The sequence below is a fragment of the Cygnus olor genome, chromosome 22 (genome assembly GCF_009769625.2).
Source record: "Cygnus olor isolate bCygOlo1 chromosome 22, bCygOlo1.pri.v2, whole genome shotgun sequence".
NCBI classification, from domain to species: domain Eukaryota; kingdom Metazoa; phylum Chordata; class Aves; order Anseriformes; family Anatidae; genus Cygnus; species Cygnus olor.
In genome coordinates this window covers 452000-473039 of record NC_049190.1, presented here as the reverse complement: position 1 = coordinate 473039, position 21040 = coordinate 452000, and the positions used below count along the sequence as shown (strand labels likewise).

Here is a 21040-nt window from a genome sequence, read left to right as displayed (position 1 = left end):
AAGTCTCTTCTTTGTACCAGCCATGCTCAGCATCCTGTTTTCTCCATTCTCCCTTTCCTTCCCATTTTTGGGTCCCTGAGGAGTTTTGCCAGCTCTTCCTCCCCAGGCATCGGGACGGTGCTATCCCGGCCATTGTGGCAGTGACCCAGGACGGATCCCAGGAGGTCCCTGCCCGGGACCACAGCACCAGTTTAGCTGTGGGGGTCCCAGCAGAGCTGTGCCGAGGCAGTGCCCAGCATCGCACCCTCGTGGGCAGCCTAGGACCCAGTCTGCAAGCGTTACGCAAGCAGGACAAGCTCTTGTGTATAATTAATTGCTCCAAACATCTGAAGTCATGCCAGAACCATTACCTTCTGCCTCTGAAGTGGGACATCTGGGCAATTAGGAGCTATGGGGCTTTTATGTTAGTAGTACTGGACTCTCCTGGCTGTTTTTCCAAAACCTGAAGTACGTGCAGTCTTCACGTACAAGCTGGGCTTTCAGCCTCTGTCTCCAAATGCCCGGAGCTGCCCAGCCAGCCAGTGGGGAGGACAGATCGTGGGGCAGGGGTGGGAGCAGGGCAGGGGGCTGGGGCTGAATGCCGACAGCAGGCAGGTTGTTTTAGCCCTGGCAGGGTTGTTAGCCATGACACGATGCTGCCACGGGTAAAACCTCCGCAGCCCTGTGCACTCCTGCCCGCAGCGCAGGCACTCTGGCTGCGTGGCCCAGCACCACGCAGAGCAGGGAGGCTGGCACGTGGGTCAGCACCAGCCTGTTCTGAGAGACAAGCCGCTTGCAGTGGCCCTGCTTAACGTTTTCCCCATGTTCCCATCACTTGTGGTTAAAAGTAATGAAAGGACAAACCCAACACTTCACAATTTGTGGACTGTGTTAATACTCCAATGGGATACATGCTGCTAAGGAAACCAGATGATGAATATATTTTTAAACTTGGAATCCATGAACCACTTATTATTTCTGAATTAGGAATCAAAACATATGAATAATCACTCCATTGCTGCAGCAGATGTATTCGGCTTTAAGGTCACTTTGCTTTTTTGTTTAAATTTTGTATTTTTAAAAATAAGTTCCTCTGGTTCTCTCTTTGACACCTCTGACATCCATGTCATGTTTGCTCAACTTACTAGTCAAAACAAGTGTTATGCCAAGCGCAGTGCTGCAGGGTCAATGTAACCCATGAAAGCAAACACTATTCTTTTATTTTTCAATACATCAGTGTCACCAGATGCCCGAAGAATACGGATGATGATTTTGGATTTCCGAATTGGTGCTGGCTATTCTAAGTAGGGCTGCATGAATCAGAATACATTAACCCCTTGGTGTTTGCGCTTCAGCCTGCCAACAAAATGCACCAATGCCTACACACTGCTGAGACCCCATTTCCACAGCCCAGGGCTTTTACTGAAGCAAACGCAGGCAGGTCATGGTGCTGGTTGCTCACTCCACAGAGCCTGCTGTCCCACAGCAGCGCTTGGCACAGAGCTGCTGAGGTCGATGCAGTTTTGTCGCTTTGTAAAACCCGGGAGGGGGACCAGGGTATTGGATTTTCAAGGTGAATATTATAAAGTGCCAAGCACATCTAACACTAGCATGGAAAAGTACTGAGAGCTCAAATGGGGTTGGTCTCCAGTTTCAAAATCCTTTAGCAGTTAGACGGAGAATAGACATGGTTGCCTTCTTGTTGTTCTGAGATTTTTGCGTTGGTTTCAAGTCCTGGCTGTTCAGAGCAGTGCAATGGAGATGCAGGTAGTATTGCCTGCTTGAGTAGGAGTAGAGCTGCTTCAACCAGTTATTGTAGCTCATGGCACCTTTGGTAAAGATGGTGTCATTCAGCAGTTGCATCCAAAGCATCCCTCCAGAAGGTTTCTGAGATGAGCAGGACAGGTTTACTGAGGTCTTCAGCTGGGAGTCAGGGTCTGGGGGCAGTGTTTGTGCCCATGGGGGCTGGCAGCAATGGGCAGGAGATGCTGCCTGCTGTTGGCATTGCCACCGGCATCCTAGATGTGCTGAGCCCCTGCAGGTGGGCTGCGGGCAGCACGGAGCTGGGAATGAGCCCGGTGACAGGGTCCTGCCCTGCTCCTAAAAACCCTTGTGCTGCCAACATCCCCCTTCCCAGTCAAGTGAGCAATAACGAATATCGAACAAAGAAAGTTGATCTGGATCCAGGGCATTTGAATACATTTTAAAAATAAATAAATCTCTGCAGCCCAGTGTGCTCTTGCCAGTTTTCCTCTGGCGAGTGGTCTCAGTCTGTAGGCCTGGAAACATGCTTCTCCCTCGGAGGCAGGTTTAGGGCAGCCAGGTGGAAGGTGTCGCCTGCATGTGCTGTCCCTGGGCTTATACAGTAGATTGGGATAGTCACTGCCCTTTTATGGCATTTATGAATGTTTTTGCATGTGCAAGATCTGAGAAAAAAAAAAAGATTTAAAGCATACTTTTAGAATTTTTTTGCTTCCTTTTTACGTAAGGTGAGGCAAAACAAGAGGGATCAGTTTCTCAACTTCTTTAAAAAGAAGGGGAAGTATTGGCATGTTGGTGAAATGATGTCAGCATTCTACTTGAAGCTGCAGTTATAAATTGCTTCATGGCAAATATAAATATTGTACAGGCACAGGGTTTTAGTGACCTGTATTGAAAGCTGTCCTCCACCCTTTTTTTTTCTTTTTTTTTAAATTTCAGAAATAGTAAAATCTTTATTTCCAGCTCCTGCAAGATTTTATTTAGAAGCAGCAGTGGTTTGAGGGCAATTTTTTTTTTAATCTGTTAAACCAAAAGGAAAGTCTCTGCTCCCTTCCCCCTTTCCTTATGCCCTTAATAGCTCTTCCTGCTATTTTAATCTGCTGTTTAGAGATGAGGGCAGAGCAGCGCCTGTGCAGCAAGCAAGTGTCCCTGGCAGTACGTGGCTGGTGCCATTGGCTCCAGCAGGCGTGTGGTTTGGTGTCACGAGCACCGTAAATAACCGCGTTGGGGAGGGGGGAAGAAACCCTCCCTGAGATACAGATATCAAACTCTTATCTGAGGTGTGCGCGCTTGCTTTCTCCTTATCGCCGGCTGTAAGCAGCCGTGTGATCCTGCCTCCCCGCTCCCTGCTACGCAGCCCTGGCCGTGTCCCGGCTCCTGGCAGGGGCAGGCAGGCCCGTGGGTGCTGCACCATGGGGAGATGCTGGCCCGGGGCTGGGGGCGATGCTTCAGGCCCCCAACACTCCCAGCCCCACCGCCTGACTTCACGTTTGGGCAGGCTGAACCGAGGCAGTGCCTTCCCCATGCTGTGACTGCTGCATCCCCAGGCTCCTTCCTTATCTCTGCTCCCAATTTCATTCACTTTTCTATTTGCAGCCAATATACAATGTGAGTTTTGTAGTCTGCTTTCCACCTGGTGACCTTGGGTTTTCCACGAGATCCCCACTGTAAATGAGATGTGGCATTGTCGCATGTATCTTGATAAAATATATCAGTGAATGAATTTTCATATTGATTTACTGGGGCAAGAGGGCTGTGGGTGAAAACCAGGCATTTGGTACCGACACACTGCTGCTGGGCAGAGCCCCGTGCCTGCTGGCAGAACGGGCAATGGACAGGGGCTGGCAGCCCAGGGCCAGTTGCTGAGAAGCAAAATGGCAATTTTGGGCCAGGAGGCACATCTGGCGTCGCTCTGCGAGCCGCTGTGCCTGCTCTTGTAAGCAAATCCGTGTGCTCAGATGGGTGCTCGGTCTCAGGTCCGCACTGACAGGTGATTTGTGTTATTAGGATAAGTGAGCCTACCCCACGGAGATATTGTTTATGCTCCTGGCTCTCGGCGAGCAGTGCGAAGGAATGTGCAGCCTTTCTGAGTGAACCTGTTACGGAACTGGCAACTTGTTTTTTTTCTTTTCTGAATTATTTAACCTGATTACATTTCAAATGCTAAGCCACGCCAATCCTGTTTTGTCCACCTTGTGCTTTATGCCTGTGCGTTGTATGCACTGAGAAGGGAACACAGCAGCCTACAGTTCCGTATCTGACAGAACAACGTATTTATAGCCTGATATAAATAAAATCAGAAGGTTCCTATAAAACTCTGTTATTACTGCAGTACAAAGTTAGAAATGCTTGAGGTTTCTGCTACTTGGCTCTCACATACGGCAATGAATATTTTATAGGAAAGGAAATACTTAGTGTCTGAATCTTTTTATAGTGCTGCTACTTATAAGGGTGGTAACCTTCCAGATCTCACAAGCAATGGCAGCAGCCCCTCCATCTCTCACGGTGCCGACACGTGCAGTGCAGCGGTCAGCCCCCCGTGCCCTGAGCTCCGCGGGGTCTGGCAGTGCTGCCGGGGTGCACTTGCTGCTGCTGTGCCCCAGCACCGACATGTGTGGCTCTGCCCAGCACCTGCTCTGAAAAGCCAAAAGGCTCCCTGGAAAATACACGGGGGTGGTGAAGTTCAGTGCTGCTTCAGGTGTGGTACAAGGATTTCTAACTGTTGCACAGGCAAAGCACAAAGAGATACAAGCAAACACGCTGTGAAATTTGGAAGGATGGTTTTATTTGTGCCTTTTTTCTTTTTTTTCTTAATGTCTCAGTGCTTATTTTCATCTTGCTTTTAACGTATTCGGACTCTGAGATTTCACATACGTTATGCTTGCCTCCTGATTTCCCTGTTGTGTTTTAACTGGCTGCCAAAATGCAGTCTGGGGCGGATGGAGGAGTGATCTGCAAACCTCTGCAGGCCTTTGGGTTTGCTCTCCTGATGGCAGCCTGCACTGCAGCAGTGCAGAGCCGTGTGTTCCCACCTGGGCAGCACCTCCTGGGTCAGTGCTGGTGTCTGCCCCGCCTCCTATACTTCAAATGCTGCATTTTAGTACTGTGGGCATGGCCAGAAACTTCATGAAAGTGGTTGTCTCAACTTAGTCTTTTCGACTGAAAGTGCCATTCGCATAATCATTACTGAATGTTTTTTTTAATCGCAACCTGTAGAGTCCATATGATTTTCAGTGGATTAGGTGCCACATCAGTGGATATGCACATGGTAACGTGCATATAACGTGTATAACTGTTTTGCTTAGCCCTGCAACCTGGGACATCTGTAGGTGGAAGCAGGCTTGTGCTACCATCTTCCCATTTTTCCCCATTTTCTGCTTGTCTCTGCCCACCACTGTTGGGCATGACGGCAGACCTGCTTCTCTGCAGCGCACGCGCATGTCGCTGTGTTTATTGCTGAGAAGTTATTGTCACTGCCTGACCTTTGCAGCGGCCAGGATGAAGGAAACTGATGCAGCTTTTCATTGCAGAGGGATGTTGTCAAGGTTGCTGGAGCAATCAGTCCCCTGGCTGAGCCGGCCAGGGGCTTGTTTGGGGAAGACTTCGGGTGCAGGCAGTGCTGGGACGGGTGCTGCATCAGCTTCCCTTAGCCCTGGAATCAGAAAGACCCAAAAAGAGGGGTTTTGCCCGTGTCCGTCCTCATGGAAAGGTTGGGATGAACATGACAGAAAGGTCTACGCACAAACGTCCACCAACTGCTAATCCTTAAATATCGGAAAAGATGTATGGCCACTGGGGCTAATGCCTCCTGCTGACAGTGGGCTGGGGTGAGGCTTCCTTGCACAGCCCCGTTCTGCACTCTGCAGCATGGGAAGTGAGTGCTTAACCTTGTTGTGGATGTCAGCTCGCCTTTATTTATTAACTGGGCTCCAGCAACGTTTCCTGGCACTCGGCAGTGCATAAAGCGAGCCCACGCCAGGGCTGTGCATGCGACGGCCGATACAAGGTGCCACTGTGCCACGGGCGCTGATTTCCACGTTGGAGGTGACCCTGGGAGCAGGGGGTGCCGGTCGGTGGCAGCAGCTGTGCATCAGCTGCTGAGGCTGGTGATGCTGGCCCAGAGCTAGGTCTGTTTTTTTTGCTCTCTGTTTCAGTTAGCTATTTCAACAGGTATTTAGCAAAACTCCACGCTGTTAAAGCCTTTCTTTGCCAACGAGGTTTTTTTGACTTTTTTTTCCCTGCCTTTCCCTGGTAGCCGTGCATCCTGCCAAGTCTGTGCACAAGCCTTGAAATGACAAAGTACCCTTTAGTTAATTGCACAACGGATCGCCTAGAGTTAAAAGTTCTGATTTATATGACTATAGCTCTAACTGCTCAATAACACAGGCCTGTAATCTACTTTCATTTCAAACAGAACTGTGATTTATGGGGCAGCATGCCGCTTTAGCTCAGAAATGAGGTGTTCAACATATGCTCTGTTGACATAAATTTGGAATTTATCGCTCTTGTCAAAACTGCCTGTTGGACAAAGGTGCGTATTAAGGCAATAAATGGCTCAGAATAGTTTTCTGTCAAATTTCCTAACCATTGTATTCAGTCTATTTGAGGGAAAAATATATACTTAAAAGTAATCAAATGTCCAAAATCCATGCATCTTGCTTTGAATGGGAAGTGCCCTGGTGGGGAGGAGGTCGTGGTGCGTGGGGAGAGGTTTCCCCAGGTTTGGCTTCTGGGGGAGGGGGACGTCTTTTCTGCTCCTCTTGAGAAGGGGGGGGGGGGGGGGGGGGTGGGGGGGGGGGCAGGGAAGGGAAGGGAAACTCATTAAATAAAAACGGCAAGAGGCCTCTTGCTGCTGGTGGCGTTTTCTACGCCCCTCAGCACCCTGGGGCGCGCAGTCAGCAGGAGAGCAGGCCTGTGCTGCGTGCCTGGCACGCGGCAGGGCTAGGGTCGGGTGGTGAAATCCCCCCGATAGATCTTCGGGAGCTTCTCAGAGGTGTGGGAGCATCATTCCTGATGCCAGCCTCTCCCCCAGGATCGCTGCCGTCGTGGCAGGATGGGAACCGTGGGGGGGACGCACCACGAGGTGCCCCTGCACCTGGGCTGTGCCACCGTCCCCGCGGCCCCTCGGAGTGGGCAGAGGTGCTTGCCACCAGCCCTGGCCTTTTCACACAAAGCACCCCGTCGGGAAAACTCATAATTTTTACACTGCGCGGTCTCAACTGGCTGAGCCTGGAATTACTGTCCCTTTGAAGTGCTTTTTGCGGGGCATTTACGGGCCTTTTTAATTGCCTACAGCTTTCGAGAGGCCTGCCTGCATCCCGGCTTTTGTTTGTCCGTGCTCCCCGGTGCTCGCTCGGGCGGGGGTCTCGCTGCCCCTCGGCACGCGGCTGCACGCCAGGGAAGCCCGGTCCAGCCCCCTCTCCTCCTGCAAACTCCTTTCTGCTCCCTTGCACCCAGCTGGGGCAGCACACAGAGAGCTCGTGCCAGGTGCCAACGCATCCACGAGCAGCATCGCACGACCTGGAAGCTGCAGCTGGCTTCATACTTAAGTGTGCATCCAGCAATTTATCTAACAGTAGTTTAAGAGGAAAATTATCTTTTAAAAAAAAAAAAAAAAGCTTTGAAATATTTCCCTACTAGGGCAGGTGTTCAGTAACGAGCTCGTCCTCCCAGCCTTCATTTCCCCACACAGCCCCGTTTTCCCGCAGCAGTCTGAGTAGTCAGGGTGGGCTCACTGAATGCTGCAGCAAGAGCTTGCCTTTGGCTGGAGGTTCTGTGTCCTCCAACCATGTGGGTCTTCTTCCATTAAAAGAAAAAAGAAAAGGCACTTTTCCAATTGTCAGTGCTTTCAATCCCATGAGCATCCTCTTGGTTAATATGCTTGGAAATATATGGAATATAATTTCAGCATCAATAAGAAAGTGTGGTTTTATCTTTTTGTACTTGAATTTGGGCAACATTGCTGAGAAGCGATGTACTTTAACGTACTTTTTTTCCTCCCTTTTTAAAGGCACAACTTTAGTAAAACTGCACAAACACATATTGATCTTTCCCCTCAGATCTTAACAGCCTGAGCAGCTATAATACCTTGCTTACATCTGCCAGGTTTTGTGCAGTTTTGCAACATCTCCTTAATCCAGTGAACATAAATAGAACATTTCAATCATATTTTGCTACCAGGAACCTAGCAGATAAAGCGCTTTAAGACCTTGTTGAAAGAGACTGTATAAGATTGTGAGCGATAAGATCGTCCTAAAAGCAGACGCCAAATGAAAAACTTTTGTTCCTGCTGAAATTTGTTGATAGAGATATTGAAAATAAATTACTCGGTGAGAACTTGAGCGCATTAAAACAATAAGCAGGTTATGTAACTACTGGAAATACCAACGCCAAAGTTTGATGGCAGATGCAGATTTCTAGGAGCCATGGCACCCATAAGATTAATAGGCTCTTTTGTTGTCTGTGGCACCCTGCTCTGGTGTTTTTCCCCGTTTCTGTCCTTTTGCTGGAAGAGGTAGAAGGGAAGTCTTATCTGTGAGCCCTGTTCGAGGACCGAGGTTGGCATCAGGAGCCATCCCATGGTTACATGGGTGAGAACAGATCCCTGCCTCCTGGTTTAAAGGTGACCTGTGTTCAGCTGACTGATAGGGATTCATAACGGAGCTGGGGTGGGGCAGCGATTTTTGTAGGGCGTGTGAGGCAGGGAAGGAAGCTGCCCACCCCCCTGCAGCAGGGAGCACCCACGTGATGCCTCTTGGCACCTTCACAGGGGCAAAGTAAAGTGATGCCCTGGGGAGATCCTGCTCTCTCCAGGCGGGACCTCGGGAACGCGAGCGGCTCTGCTGTCCTGCCACCCCTTCCTGCTTGTCCCACGTCCCCCCACCTCGAGACTCTGCGCTGAGCGCGGTGCCTCCGGAGCGCTCCTCCTGCCCAGCTCCAATTCAGCTCAGCGCATGCTCAGCTCCTCCGATCTTGATGCTCCTTCCAGAAAACAAGAAGGAAATATTATTGTTGGCCAAAAAACAAAAAGATTTTTTTTCCCCTTTTGTGTGCCTTGAAGATAAGCATTTCTCCCACAGCATTCAACAGAAAATATCCCCCTTGACTCCACGCTGGTGTTGCCCCTGCAGACGTTGAGCACTAGCAGAGCTGGTGGCAGAGGGGGACAGCCCAAAGCCGGTGGCAGGTCTGGTCCACGTGCCCAGGGGGCAGGGAGCCGGGGGGAAGGACACAGTCCCTGAGGGTGGCAGGTAGTGGGATTCATCGCTGCCGGGTGCAGTTTGTCTTTGCGTGTAAAGAAACATCCAGAGGAGGAGGATCCACAGCAGCAAAGGGCCATTACCTCCTCAAAAGAAAATGCTTGAATGCAGTCAGTGTAATTAGATATAATATTTTATTTTCAAAGATGAGAGTTTTTATTCTCAGGATTGCTTGACAAAAAAAATAATAATAATAATTCAAAACCAGAGCAATGCATTTCTTAACGCTCATTTTAAAAAAAAAGTTTTACTTGAACTAATTAACCAATTACATTTTAATTCACTGAAAATGTGTTCTAGCCTCCAAGAGGCAAGTGCAGTAATTTTGGTGAAGATGCTGTGCTCTTCCTGACAAAGTGGTTTAAACCTTGCTTTAGGTGTAGAACTCAGCTCAGCCTGAGCTACAGAAGTGTGACAGGCATGTCCATAATTAAAAATGCAAAATTAGAAGATTGTCACTTATTTAGCTGACTTCTTGGCAGTGGAAATCTGTCAGGAGGCTTGTGTTTTATTTATTTTTGCAAGGCAGATAAATCCTTTGGATTCTAAACCGCCTTGGCCTGAATTCGTGCATGACTCTTAATCCTCTGCTATGACACAGTGAATTCAGGACAAGCTTGATTAATAATTATATTATACAGCAAAGTCGAGAGTTTAAATAAACTTGCTCTTTTGCTTTTTGCATCTTCTTTTTCTCCCTGAGTGTTTGCTCAGTGCAGAACTTGACAGGGTTTCTTTCTGCAGCCTAGCATTTCAAATGGTGCAGTTTAACATCCTTACAGAGCTTATTTACAGGGCAGAACAGGGCTGACTGCTTTGCACGTTACCTGAAAGATTCGTCTGTGATGGTAGATGACTTTTTGGCAGAGTGCATCACACTGCTGTATTGTCTTGAAACAAGTCCTGGGCAGGCAGCTTTCTTTCCTGGTGCAAGCACGGGAAGCCCTTTTCAGGTCTCTGTCTGGAGTGTTTAGTCACATGCTTTTCATTACTTTGTGAGCTGAATTAATGAAATTGTCCTAATTTGATATGAAAAAAAAATCTTGCTAAGAGTGGCACTTTAAGATATTTAATTTCTTTTGGTCGTTTTAACAGATTAAGCATCTGTAATGTTGACAAATATTTAGATGCAATCATTTTGCATTGAGAAGTGCAAAGGAGTTTCATTCTTTGTGCAAATGAAATGAGTGAGTTCTTTGAGCAAGCAAAAAGGAGGGGGAAAAAATCCGTCCCAAATCTTTCATAAATGTCTTTGGCCATGAGTGAAATCCTTACAGCTCAGTGCACGAGCATACTCTTAGCACACAGGTAAAGGCAGAGCTGCCTCTTCCTTGGCTGTGCAGAGCGGGTGCTGCTCAGGGCCGAGCACCAGAGCGGGGTTGCCTTCAGGATTCAGTGTCTTGTCTTGCACAAGACCATTTCTGGTTTGTCTTTGGCAACAACATAATAAAAATATACTTGTCTTATTGCAAAGTGATGGTAAACGGTGGATTTGATCAGAGGTCGGCATGTAGCTATTTGGTGTGTTACTTCTTAAACACATACAAATGTTTCTCTGTTTACAGAATCTGATTTTGAAACTTTGCACATGCTTCTGCTATCGCAAACTCTTCCCTGCCATCAGTATGAAGAGTTCATGTTAAATGAGGTGTGTCTCTTCGGCAAAAGTCAGTAAACTTGGCTGGAAACGTTGGTTACTTGGGGATTTTTTTTTTTTTTAATGCTTCTGTCAGTTGCAGAGCTGGTTGGTTTGTAAAAGCATATATTTATCAGCAGCTGACATCATCAAATCAACTCAGCAGGCTCTGCGTGGCGTTTCCCCATGTGCTTGGACCAGCAACTGCTGCTGCGTTGAGCACTGAGACGCTGAGGGGTGGCACGGGCAGGTGCCTGGGGAGAGGGGCTGGGACGGGACAGGATGGCTGGGACAGGACAGCCGGGACAGGACAGATTCCCCTGATCGGCGGCACTCGCAGGGCCACTGCGGGCACCACGCTGGGCACTGGCATCACGCCGAGATTTCAGCAACGGCCCCAGGAACGTGGTCGTCCTATTTGTTTGTTCATTGTAGTCCGACATGGACGGTGCTTCTGTCCAGCTCCATGCAAACACCGTCTGTTACATGTTGTTTTGTTTCATGGAGTGCTCCAATTTGCTGCGGGTTGTTTGCTACCCAAAAGGAGAATAAATGTCTTCACAGCAAAGAAAGGAAAGCAGCGCGGGTTCTGGCTCCTGCGGCCAAGCAGCATCCGCTGCCCTCAATTCGCATGCCCGGGGCTGCAGGGAGAGTGATGGGGGAACCCCAAAGTGTCCGAGAGGGGCTGCAGCGGACACCCCATCCACAGCCCTGCTGTGCTGCATGGGAGTGGCACCCAGCACCCTTGGGTGCCTGAGAGCAGGCGCAGGAGGGCAGGCTCAGTCCTGGGCAGAACAAAGCCATCGCTGCTCCAGCGTCTCCTCTGCCCATGTCTTGACAGAGACACCGGCGTGACACCTGAACCATGTGCACCTTCGTGTGATCTGGGACATGCAATTCGCCCTGGCCCTTTTAGACAGGCAGTTGTGCAATTCAGCCTAGGCAGATTTTATTTTATACGCTGTGGTGCCAGGAAATGGTGAGAGGCATGTTTCCTGTTCACTAGCTGATGATTAATTTTTCACTTGTGATTTGTGTCAGGCTGAATTTGGATAGAAGTTGGGATTTAATTAAAAATGCATACAAACAACCTCTAGGAATGTTTTTGGAGTAAAGCTACAATTTTATAAAGGGTTTGATGCATAGTAAGAAGTTCACTGAAAAAATGTTTAGTGTCAACACCAAGAATGACTAACGAATACAAGGGGCTGATTCCTCATCAGTGTGTATCCCATGGCCACGCAGAGCTCATAGATGTCTTCTGTGGCAGAGTTTTTTATGCTGGAGAGGGGAGAAAACAACAAAAAGCTTGCCTGGGCTTTCAGCTCCCTGTTGGTTTCTTTCTTTGAATGACCAAGTTGGAAGCTGAATTAGTTGAGTGAACAGAAACGGAGAAATGCAACTTCACCAGCAGCAGCCCCTGCCACGTCAGAGGCTGGGTTAGCACCTTTGAGCAGACTCTAGTTCTTGGTACTGAGCTATGTCTGGCTTCATGGTTTGGGTTTTTTTTTTTTAGTATGTTAGCAGTAAACTTGCCCTTCTTGAATATATTTGAATAGTTCATTTTAATTTCTCTCAGTAGATTAAAGTAATACATTATACACTATCATAATTTCAGATTTATTGAATTTATTAAAAGAATCCACCTGTAATAATGATGAGAAATATTAATGATGAGAAGCTCACCTAATTAATCCTGGAAACTCAAACAGGAGCTCCCATCAGGACCTTTCCTAAAGCACTTTGTAAACTTGAACCGATTTCTGCCGGGCTCCTGCCCGCAGTGCCCCGCGTGCCCACCCGCACGCAGCAGGGCTCGGGCCTGGGGATGGAGGCCAGGGGCTTCGTTCCCATCCTGGAGGCCAGCACCTGGTGTTGATGCTGTGGGGACCCCAGTGGGACGCCCCCAGCGTGCTGGCCTCCCCACAGCCCCCCCGCCACGCCAGGCACGCGCTCCTGCGGTCTGTGTTCCCAGCAAGCTAATGAGAAAATTCACAGATAACGTGTAGATTTCATGAAATATTCAGGAGGTTCTTGGTGTTAACATTTGGAGTAAACTTCCCCCTTCGTATCCTCCCCTCTCCCTGCACACACGAGCACTAATCCGTCTGTTTTCCCCTAGGAAGCTGCACAGCGGTATGAAGACGTACGGATGCGAGTTGTGTGGGAAGCGGTTTCTGGACAGCTTGCGGCTGCGAATGCACTTACTGGCTCACTCAGGTGGGTTGCAAGCGGGGTGCTGCGGGCGGGGGGAGGCACAGAGAGTGCCCACCTGTGCACACCCAAACATGCTGCAGCCACCCGGCTTGTGCATCTCGTCCGGAGGAGGCTTCATCCTCTTCAGAGCAGCAAATTGCAAACTTCTAGTCCGGTGCCCATAACTTGAGTTGTTTTTTTTTTTACTTTGTTTTTAAAGTTTGTTTTCAGTTCTTTAATTGGGGAAATATTTTCCAGGCTAGGCAGCTTGGAATAACAAACTTCACATACCACTTGTTGCTGTGCGCCGCTGCCAGAGGTCCCACGCCGCGGGCAGTGCCTGCGCCTCAGCTTCTGCGCGCTGCTCAGCACGCGCGTCCAGCGCCCTGCTCCTCGCGTGCAGGCGCCCAGCACTGTTTCATTAGCAAAACCATTGCAGAATTAGGTATTCTTTGTCTAATGAATCTAACTATCGGGTTCAAATTATGCGGGCCCTTTAATTAAATAGATACAGGAAGGTTGGAATGCTGCGCTAGTGAGGAGGCTTGTGTTCTGCAAGTCAATTTAGCCTGACATTCCTCTTGGTCATGCAGCCCCATGTACAGCTAGGGTTTTTTTAATTAAAGAGAAAAAAACACACCACAGGCAGCCACTGGACCTGTTTGCTGAAATGTAGGGGGATCCTGGTCCCCTAATGAAGCGGCAATCACCGAGGGCAGCCGATCCCGCAGCTGAAGTCATGCTGGCAGGGTGGCTCCCCAGGGATGCTGGTTCCTGCAGCCCAGCTTCTTTAAGCAAAATCCCACCGTGCGTGGCAGCATGGGTGCTCATCTCATTGCCTCCTGGGGAAGCACGCTGCCCACCATCTGGGGCTGCCTCGCTGCTTTTTGGGGGCCAAGCCCACAGGGTGGGCTCCGGCCGGGGACTGGGGTGCCGGCGGGTCCGGAGCCTCGTGGTGCCGGGCGCGGAGCGGGCGTCCCCCTCCTCCCCGCGGCTCTGGCGTGCGCGGCTTGTGTTCGTTACTGTCGCTTTGGCTCACAGCCCGTCCCTGGCTGGCCGCCAGCCTTGTGGGTACAGTATGTACAGTGCACGCCGAGCCAAGTTTGTCATCGCGCAGGATTAATTTTTTCTCTAATCTGGCAAGGGCGGGGTGGGGGGGGCAGGGTGAGCTCTCGCAGCACTCGAAAACAGCCACGGCGGATTCCAGCACTGTTATTTATTAAAGCATGAGACCTTTGCACCTCTCCCCTCGCCTCCCCCCGGCCGGGATGAAGCGAGGCTGTGCAGGGTCGGCAGCACCAAGGCTTGTTTTCAGCGCCCGGCATGCCGACGCCGCGATCTCAAGTCTGTTTGCCTCGTGCGCAAACTGATGATTTAATTAGGAGTTTGCCCCACGGGAGATGGGCACACCGGGATGGGTTGTGGCCCCCTCGCCCCCTGTTCCCCCCTTCAAAGGCCTTATATGCCAAAGGCAGTAAACGTTGAATGTAATTGTAGTTTGCATTTAAAACTTAACAAACCGAGTGTTTATGAGTGATACCTGATGGTAAAAGGTGTACTTAAGCTAATGAACCAGTTAGGGAGCAGGTCCCCGTCGCCCCCCTGAGGCAGGGCAGTGGGCGGGGGGTGCACAGGTCCTGCCTGTGCATCCTGCTACATGGGGTGGCTGCCTTTAGGAGCAGTGCTGCTGGCTCTCAAACCTCAGCTGCCAGAGCTGGATGGCTGCTCAGTCATCACAGTTCTCCGATTTTTGCTTTCTGAACAAACTCTTTCTCGAGCGGGACTGGAGAAGCGATGACCTTCTTCTCAAGCTGAAATGCTCCAACACAAGAAGGCAAAACTAAAAGAACCCAAACAGGGATTTGCATGTTTTATCGTCATGACTATTGACCACTTTGCTTCTTTCTAAATACAACCTGCCAAAAAAGTGATGGGGACATAAGTGAATATTATACAGGTGGAGCTAGTAATTATAATCCTTATAAATGTCCAAGCTAGCCCAACGGGGGGTTTTGTGGTGCTTGGTGTAGCGCTGAGGTTATTCGGCAGTGTTATCTCAGCAGCTTTCAGGTGCATGATAAATACTCCACCAAATGTTTACATTTCAGTGTAGGCTTACCCTTAATGAAGTGCAAAGTATTGGTGTATGTGTGGTGCAGCTACATTAACACTGCCCACTCCTAACTGAGATGTGCTTGCAAAAACTTTAAAGATTACATTAGAAGAATGACAGAGAGCTTCCTTTCCTAGAAAAATTCATTGTCAGGGAAAGTGAGATGAGAAAATCCCAGCTTGGGGGGGATTTACTCCTTTCCTCCTGGTTGCTTTGCCTGTACTTCTGATTGGGAATCTGTGCCTTGGAGATGGATGCCATGGCCTTTCCCTTCTCCAGACTAAATGGGGACAAATCTGGGCAAGGCCATGCATGCTGGAGAGGTGCAGTGTGTGGGCAGCAGCGTGCCCTTCTGCAGCAAACTGAGGTGCCGCCGACGCTGCCCTGGAGCCACCTGCCCAGCTCACACGTAGCTTTCGAAACGCTCGGGCATTGTGCAAACTTTGGCAGCCTGGCATGGGTGACAACCTGGAGCCTCCCCGCCAAGGAGCAAAAGCACTGGGCACAGCAGTGACGGGGTGGGCTGGCGAAGGGATGGTGCCTTCGCAAAATGCCCACCTCGGGCAGCATGCCCCTGCCTTTGTGCCTCGTTGACCCAGCTGGGCTGCAGCTGGTGGCACAGCCAAGGTCGAGGATGCGCCCTTGCGTTTACTGAGAGCTGCAGGGCGATGGAGGAACAGCCCCGGGGTTGATGCGGTGCTGCCCACCTAGGTGCGAGGTGCTGGGAGCAGGATGTGGTCCCATCCCCACTGAGCATACATTGAGGAGCAGGATGCCAGGTGCTCAGGGAGTGGTGGTCCGGGGTGAGGAAGCAGCGGGGCACCTGGCTGGGAGCAAGGTGTGTGCCCCAGCCTGTCGGAGGATGGGCTTCATTCTGCCAGGATCTGGCACTGCGGCTAGTTCACCCGCTGCGTATCTCTGTAATGAACATAAACTTTCCTTCCCCTTCGCGTTTAGTGGTTATCTCCCAATGAAGCACCGAGTGCTGGAGGATGTTTTATCAGAGATGGAGGAGATAGTTCATTGCGGTGCCTCGCTCCTCCCTCCCCACGGCCGCGGGTATTGTTCGCCGGTGTTCGATGTAAGAGGGAGCAGAAAGGGAAGCGCTGAGCCTCTTTGGGGATTTTTCCCGCCCCCCCCCTGGCTGCCGTCCCGCGCTTGGTCCCCGAGTGATGTCAGCGGCCTGCCGGCAGGTCTGGATGTTCTGCCAGCATTCCTGCGTTTATGATCATCCGCAGATGTGCATCCAAGAACACACTGTACCCACAGCAGAAATTAATGCAGGCTTGACTGCCGGCCAACCCGCACACACAGGAGAGAGGAAGAAAGAAAACAAAAACTGTTTAATGCTGTTTATAAATTATACACTGCCTGATGAAAAATACATTCCCCCCCCCTCCCCCCAAATCCTTTCTGCCTCAAGAGTCTAAGCTGAGACCAGAAGAATATGGTTTGCTTTTTAGCTCCTGTTTTGGCTCACTTCCTAGACCTGGCTGCTGATTCAGAGCCAGCTTATTTTTCCCCCCTTACCTGATAAAATATATTTATTTTTCACCCGTCACTGCTTCTCCTCTCTCCCCACTTTTGGCTGCTCTTTGTTATTTAAGGTGTTCTGCTAAGCATTATGCGGAGAGCGATGCCAGGACCCATTACACCATAGTGCTCTCTGTAGCAAATAAATCTTACGCACATCTGTCTACATTAATACTGCTAAATATATGTGATCATCGCAGTGCAGCCCGTTTGCTTCCAGGTTTCTTGTCGTGCATGCTAGATGGGAAAGTTATGAAAGTTCACTGTAGGTCATGGTGATGGAGCCCCCCCAGCCCCTCTCTGCAGGGAGGACAAGCTGAGACCTCTCCCCACAGGCTGGGGACGAGCTGGCGAGCAGCCCCCTGCCCCGAGACTGCGCCTGCCCATCCCTCCCTGCGCCGCGCACGATCCATTTACATGGCTTTTGTGTTTTTTAATACTGCTAATGTTTATCATTTGCCCAACAGGCTTGACAGATTTTGTTTCCTGTAGAGCATCGCGGCTTTAAAGCCCCCTTGTTGCTAAGTAGCAGCCTCCCTGTACTGTAATGGGCTGATTTCGTATTCCGTTCAGCACTGTATCTTATTTTTGTATGCAAGACAAAGTGTTTTGATGGAGGACGATTGCAGAAGTGTCTGGAGGCTGTTTGGAGTTTTATGGGCTGTATAGTACACTGTGTGCTTTCTGAACAGAACACAGGCTGTTGAATTTTGGATTGGATTTGTCATTTTTTCCCCTCTGAGTGGAGGCTGTCAGATAGAACATTAAGGGTGGAGGAAAAGTGGAAATTATGTAATAACCTTTCTTTATTGTTGCTAAGCTGAAATTATTTTTTTTTTAACCTGAACATATCCCTTTCTCCCTCTTCCTTCTCCCCTTGTCCCCAAGCAGCGTTTGAATTTGCAGAGCTGGCTGATGAAGTTTGGGTGATGACGTTGGTGGCAACTCTCCCCACCTCTCGTGCAGCCCTTCCTCCACGTCCCAGCTCCCCGTCCACTTTTGGGAGGCATGCGAGGGGGATGCTGCCAGGGACCCTTCCCGTTGGGGCTGGCCGCTGGTGGCATTTGGCAGTGCCGGGGGCAGCAGGGTGCGGGTGGCCATGGGCGTCCTTCACCCACCACGGGCAGCTGGCTCGGTCAGTGATGTGGCGCAGCAGCGCTCGGGCAAAGTCCCCTGGTGGAGCACAGCCTTCACCCCTTCCTGCCCAACGTGGATGTGGTGCAACTGCTGCCACCTCTCCTTCAGCCCCCGGAGCCAAAGGCTTCGGTGCCAAAATGAGAAACCCCAGAGTTCGGCTTTGGTTCGTCCCTTCACTGCCACACTCAGGCTTCTGGTGAGGTTTCTCCTGAGCATCCCTTTCACCCCCGCGCTTTGGGAAGGAGAGCACTGCCCTGCAGCTCGGAGGCATCTGCGAAAGAAGCACTCTGGTGGTTGAGCATCCCACCAGAGCACCCCTGGGTGCGCTTGGGCGCCTTTTGTTGCTCTTTGCTGGCTAGCTGGAAAAAATACATGGAAAATACTTGGGTTTTATCCTGCGGATAAACCTTCCCGGTGCACTGCTGCCTAGTATTTCCCCTGTTAGGTCAGCAGCGCAAAGCGGCGTGGTGCCGCCAGCAGCCTCCCCAGGGGAGGGCTGCTCTGCCCCAGGCAGCGAGGGAGGGGGGCAGCTGTGGCCAGCGAGGCCGTGGTTGGAGGAGGCCGATGGGGGGGCTGCAGATGGGGGCCAGCACCGACGGACGGCAGCGCCGCCCCCACAGGCTGCACCCGCACCCAGGTAGCACAGAGCATCACCAGGAGACGCAGCGCTGAGATGAGCTTGTCCTCCAGTGCTGGGGCTGACATCCGTGCATCCAGGCTCGGTTTAGAAGACTGTCTTTACCTTTTAAAACCTGCACCTTTTTCTTTTTTTTTTTTTTCATATTCAATTATTGCATTTTTATGGCACTTCAAAAAAAAAAAAAAGAATGAAAAGAAAACCCTTTCGCATCTCTCTAAATCCAAGCCTGGTTTGCAGCTTGATCTTTTTTGGCCCTTCTTGGATGTCTTTTATTTTTTTAGTGGAAAGTACTAGAGATTTTCATAACTGTCTCTTCCACTTGAGTGAAATAGGGGAGAAGGGAAATAATAATAATAATAATAAAAAAGCAGCTTTATGTGGGCAAAAGAAGAAAACAAGAGAATGGGGTAGAGAACAGGCTAAATTTAAAATTGTAATTGGCTGACTTCCACAGGCTTGCGGGTGTTTTAATGACTCATAATAACTTCATTTAAAACCAGCTGAGCAGAAAATAGATTGGAGAGGAGCCTCAGGCCATTATGGATTTGTTTTTTTTTGACAAGCTCTGTTTTCGGCAGCCAGGAAGGCACTCACAGAGGGCTCGGCTGTTTTCTCTCTCTTAGAGTTGGTGGTCTGCCCAAGAGAGATTGTATAGAAACCAGGGCTTGGATTTTTTATTTATTTTTTTTTTACTGATTAAAAATAGATGCCTTGAGGTATTATTTTAGCATCACTGTGTTTTTTTTCTTTGCACTTTTGATGTGGTAAATGGAACATAAATAAAATTGTTTTTGAAATTACTGAATTAATTAGGTAGTAAAGCGACGACAGTGCATAAATTTACTTGGCACTTTTTTTAATCCATATTTTTCCCTCTCTCTACCTTCTTGCCAATTACAGCATTTTAATAATATATAATCTCAAATTTTTATTAATCCCTTGTGCTTGGGGGAGGGGACCAGAATAAATTCTGTATCATACTTGCAGGGTTGTGACTTCAGACCACACGTTATAGATGTTACAGTTGGGAAGGGTCAAAGGGTTCTTGTCAGCGTGCCAGTCCTGTCTGATGACCCTCCTGGAGGTGCAGTGCAGGCAAATATTGCTTCTCCTGTTTCTGTCTCAAAACAGCGGTGATATGTTTGCTTGGGTTGAGCCCCTTTGTGCCCATCCTTTGGCCTCACCGTGCTTTTTGGGTGAATGCATTGTGCTGCTGGGCAGAAATGTGGGCGATGCTTCGTCTTGGCGCGCCCACCCCGTCCCCAAGGAGGACCCTGCGAGGGCTCCGTGCCCGCCACCTCTCCCTGTGATGCATGTGCCGAGCGCCTGTGGGCATCCGCAGGGCATGGCTCCAGTTCGTTCCCCTTGGCCACACTGTCCAGCCTGCTCCTTGGGAGGGTATTCGTGCCTCCTCTCCTTTTTCCCTTTCGTTCATTTTTTTGGGGAGTATGTGGGTTGCCATTTGTATTTTTGAAGTCGTTCTCCCCATTGCCTCAGCCTCCTTTCGTCTTTCTCTTGGCCACCAGCCCCATAAAAGTTTATCACAGTCAGGGACGGTTAAATGGGCACAGGAAAACAGTGGTTTAGTAAATTGTAAAATTAGTTTGGAAGGTTAATGAGGCATGGCTTGTCTGCTGTCGGAGAAGAGGCAGGTTTGCGTAGGTAGCTGAGCACCTAGCAAGGGCTCGCTGGGGGCGCTTGGAGGTGGGGGGGGTGTGCCTGAGAGCGGGGTGGGAACGGGGCACCCCCAGCCCCTCGCACAACCCATGCCGTGGCACGAGGAGGACGGAGCGAGGGCCGGCAGCGGCGGGGACACCGGTCTGTCCCTGTCTGTTTGTTTTTCCCTGACTCTGGAAACGTCACCGCTGCACTTGTAACGCAACACCTCAATTACGGTACAGGAGGGGGGAAATCAAAGCTTCAGAGTGGCCCAGCAGCTTCAGACCTGCTGCCCGGGCCACAATTACGGTCTTGGGAACACCAAAGGCAAGCGGACGAGTGTCATTTTTAACCAGTTAGAACATTTTACTACTTCCTAACATCACAGGCGTTAAAACTGGAGAGCCTACTTCTTGTCCTCAATAAAGTAATTAAACTGAATGGGCGTTGGGAAGTATTATGAGGGTTGATAGTGACTAAAAATAGAATAGCTCTGTTTTCAGGTCCACCAAGCCTTTTCCTGACAGCTTAGAGTCATCCTGGGGCATTGCCTCACCGGGACGAGCCTTTGAGGTGCAGGAGATGCAGCCCAGCACTAAGGCTTGCAGTTTGCTGTATTCTACAGGAAAAGTTGAGCCAGACAGCTGGCAGTTGATCAATTGTCTCCACGTTTCGCAGGGTAAATGCCCAGGGGAGTCTGAAAGAAGCTATTCTTTCTTTTAAATGGATTAAAAATAGCGAGGGCTGGGGTCGGCGGTTTCTGTGTGCCCTTGGCACAGCAGGTAGGGTGCCCACGGGCTCAGCACGGCCGGGGCATGCTGCCTGGTTCTGGTGCTAGGGTAGACGTGCAGCCTGGGGCTTTTTGGGAAAATGCTGCAGAAAAAGGGGTCGAACAGCAGCGCAGCATACATGGCATCTGTGGCTGGCTGGTGGGTGATGGATGTGGGGCAAAGCCCCGAGCTGGGGGAACAGCCCCAACCTGGGCTTGCGAGCCCTGGGCACCACATCCACCCTGGTGGGGAGAGGGGGCTTGCAAGGAGCTCTCGAGGTTGCCGTTTCAGGGATCTAATTTCCGAGAAGCTGAGCACATCATTCATGCTGTGTCATTAAAGTAAGCATCATTCATC

The 21040-nt window shown here is 50.1% G+C and overlaps 1 protein-coding gene across 3 annotated transcripts in view; it reads left to right on the top strand.

Moving 5' to 3' along the window:
* Positions 1–21040, top strand: part of ZBTB16 (zinc finger and BTB domain containing 16) — a 112936-nt gene that overhangs the window by 53419 nt on the left and 38477 nt on the right. For all 3 annotated transcript variants that reach the window (XM_040534122.1, XM_040534120.1, XM_040534121.1), the window contains exon 3: positions 12758–12855. In XM_040534122.1, coding sequence (XP_040390056.1) covers positions 12758–12855 — 98 coding nt within the window. The remainder of the gene's footprint in view (positions 1–12757; positions 12856–21040) is intronic.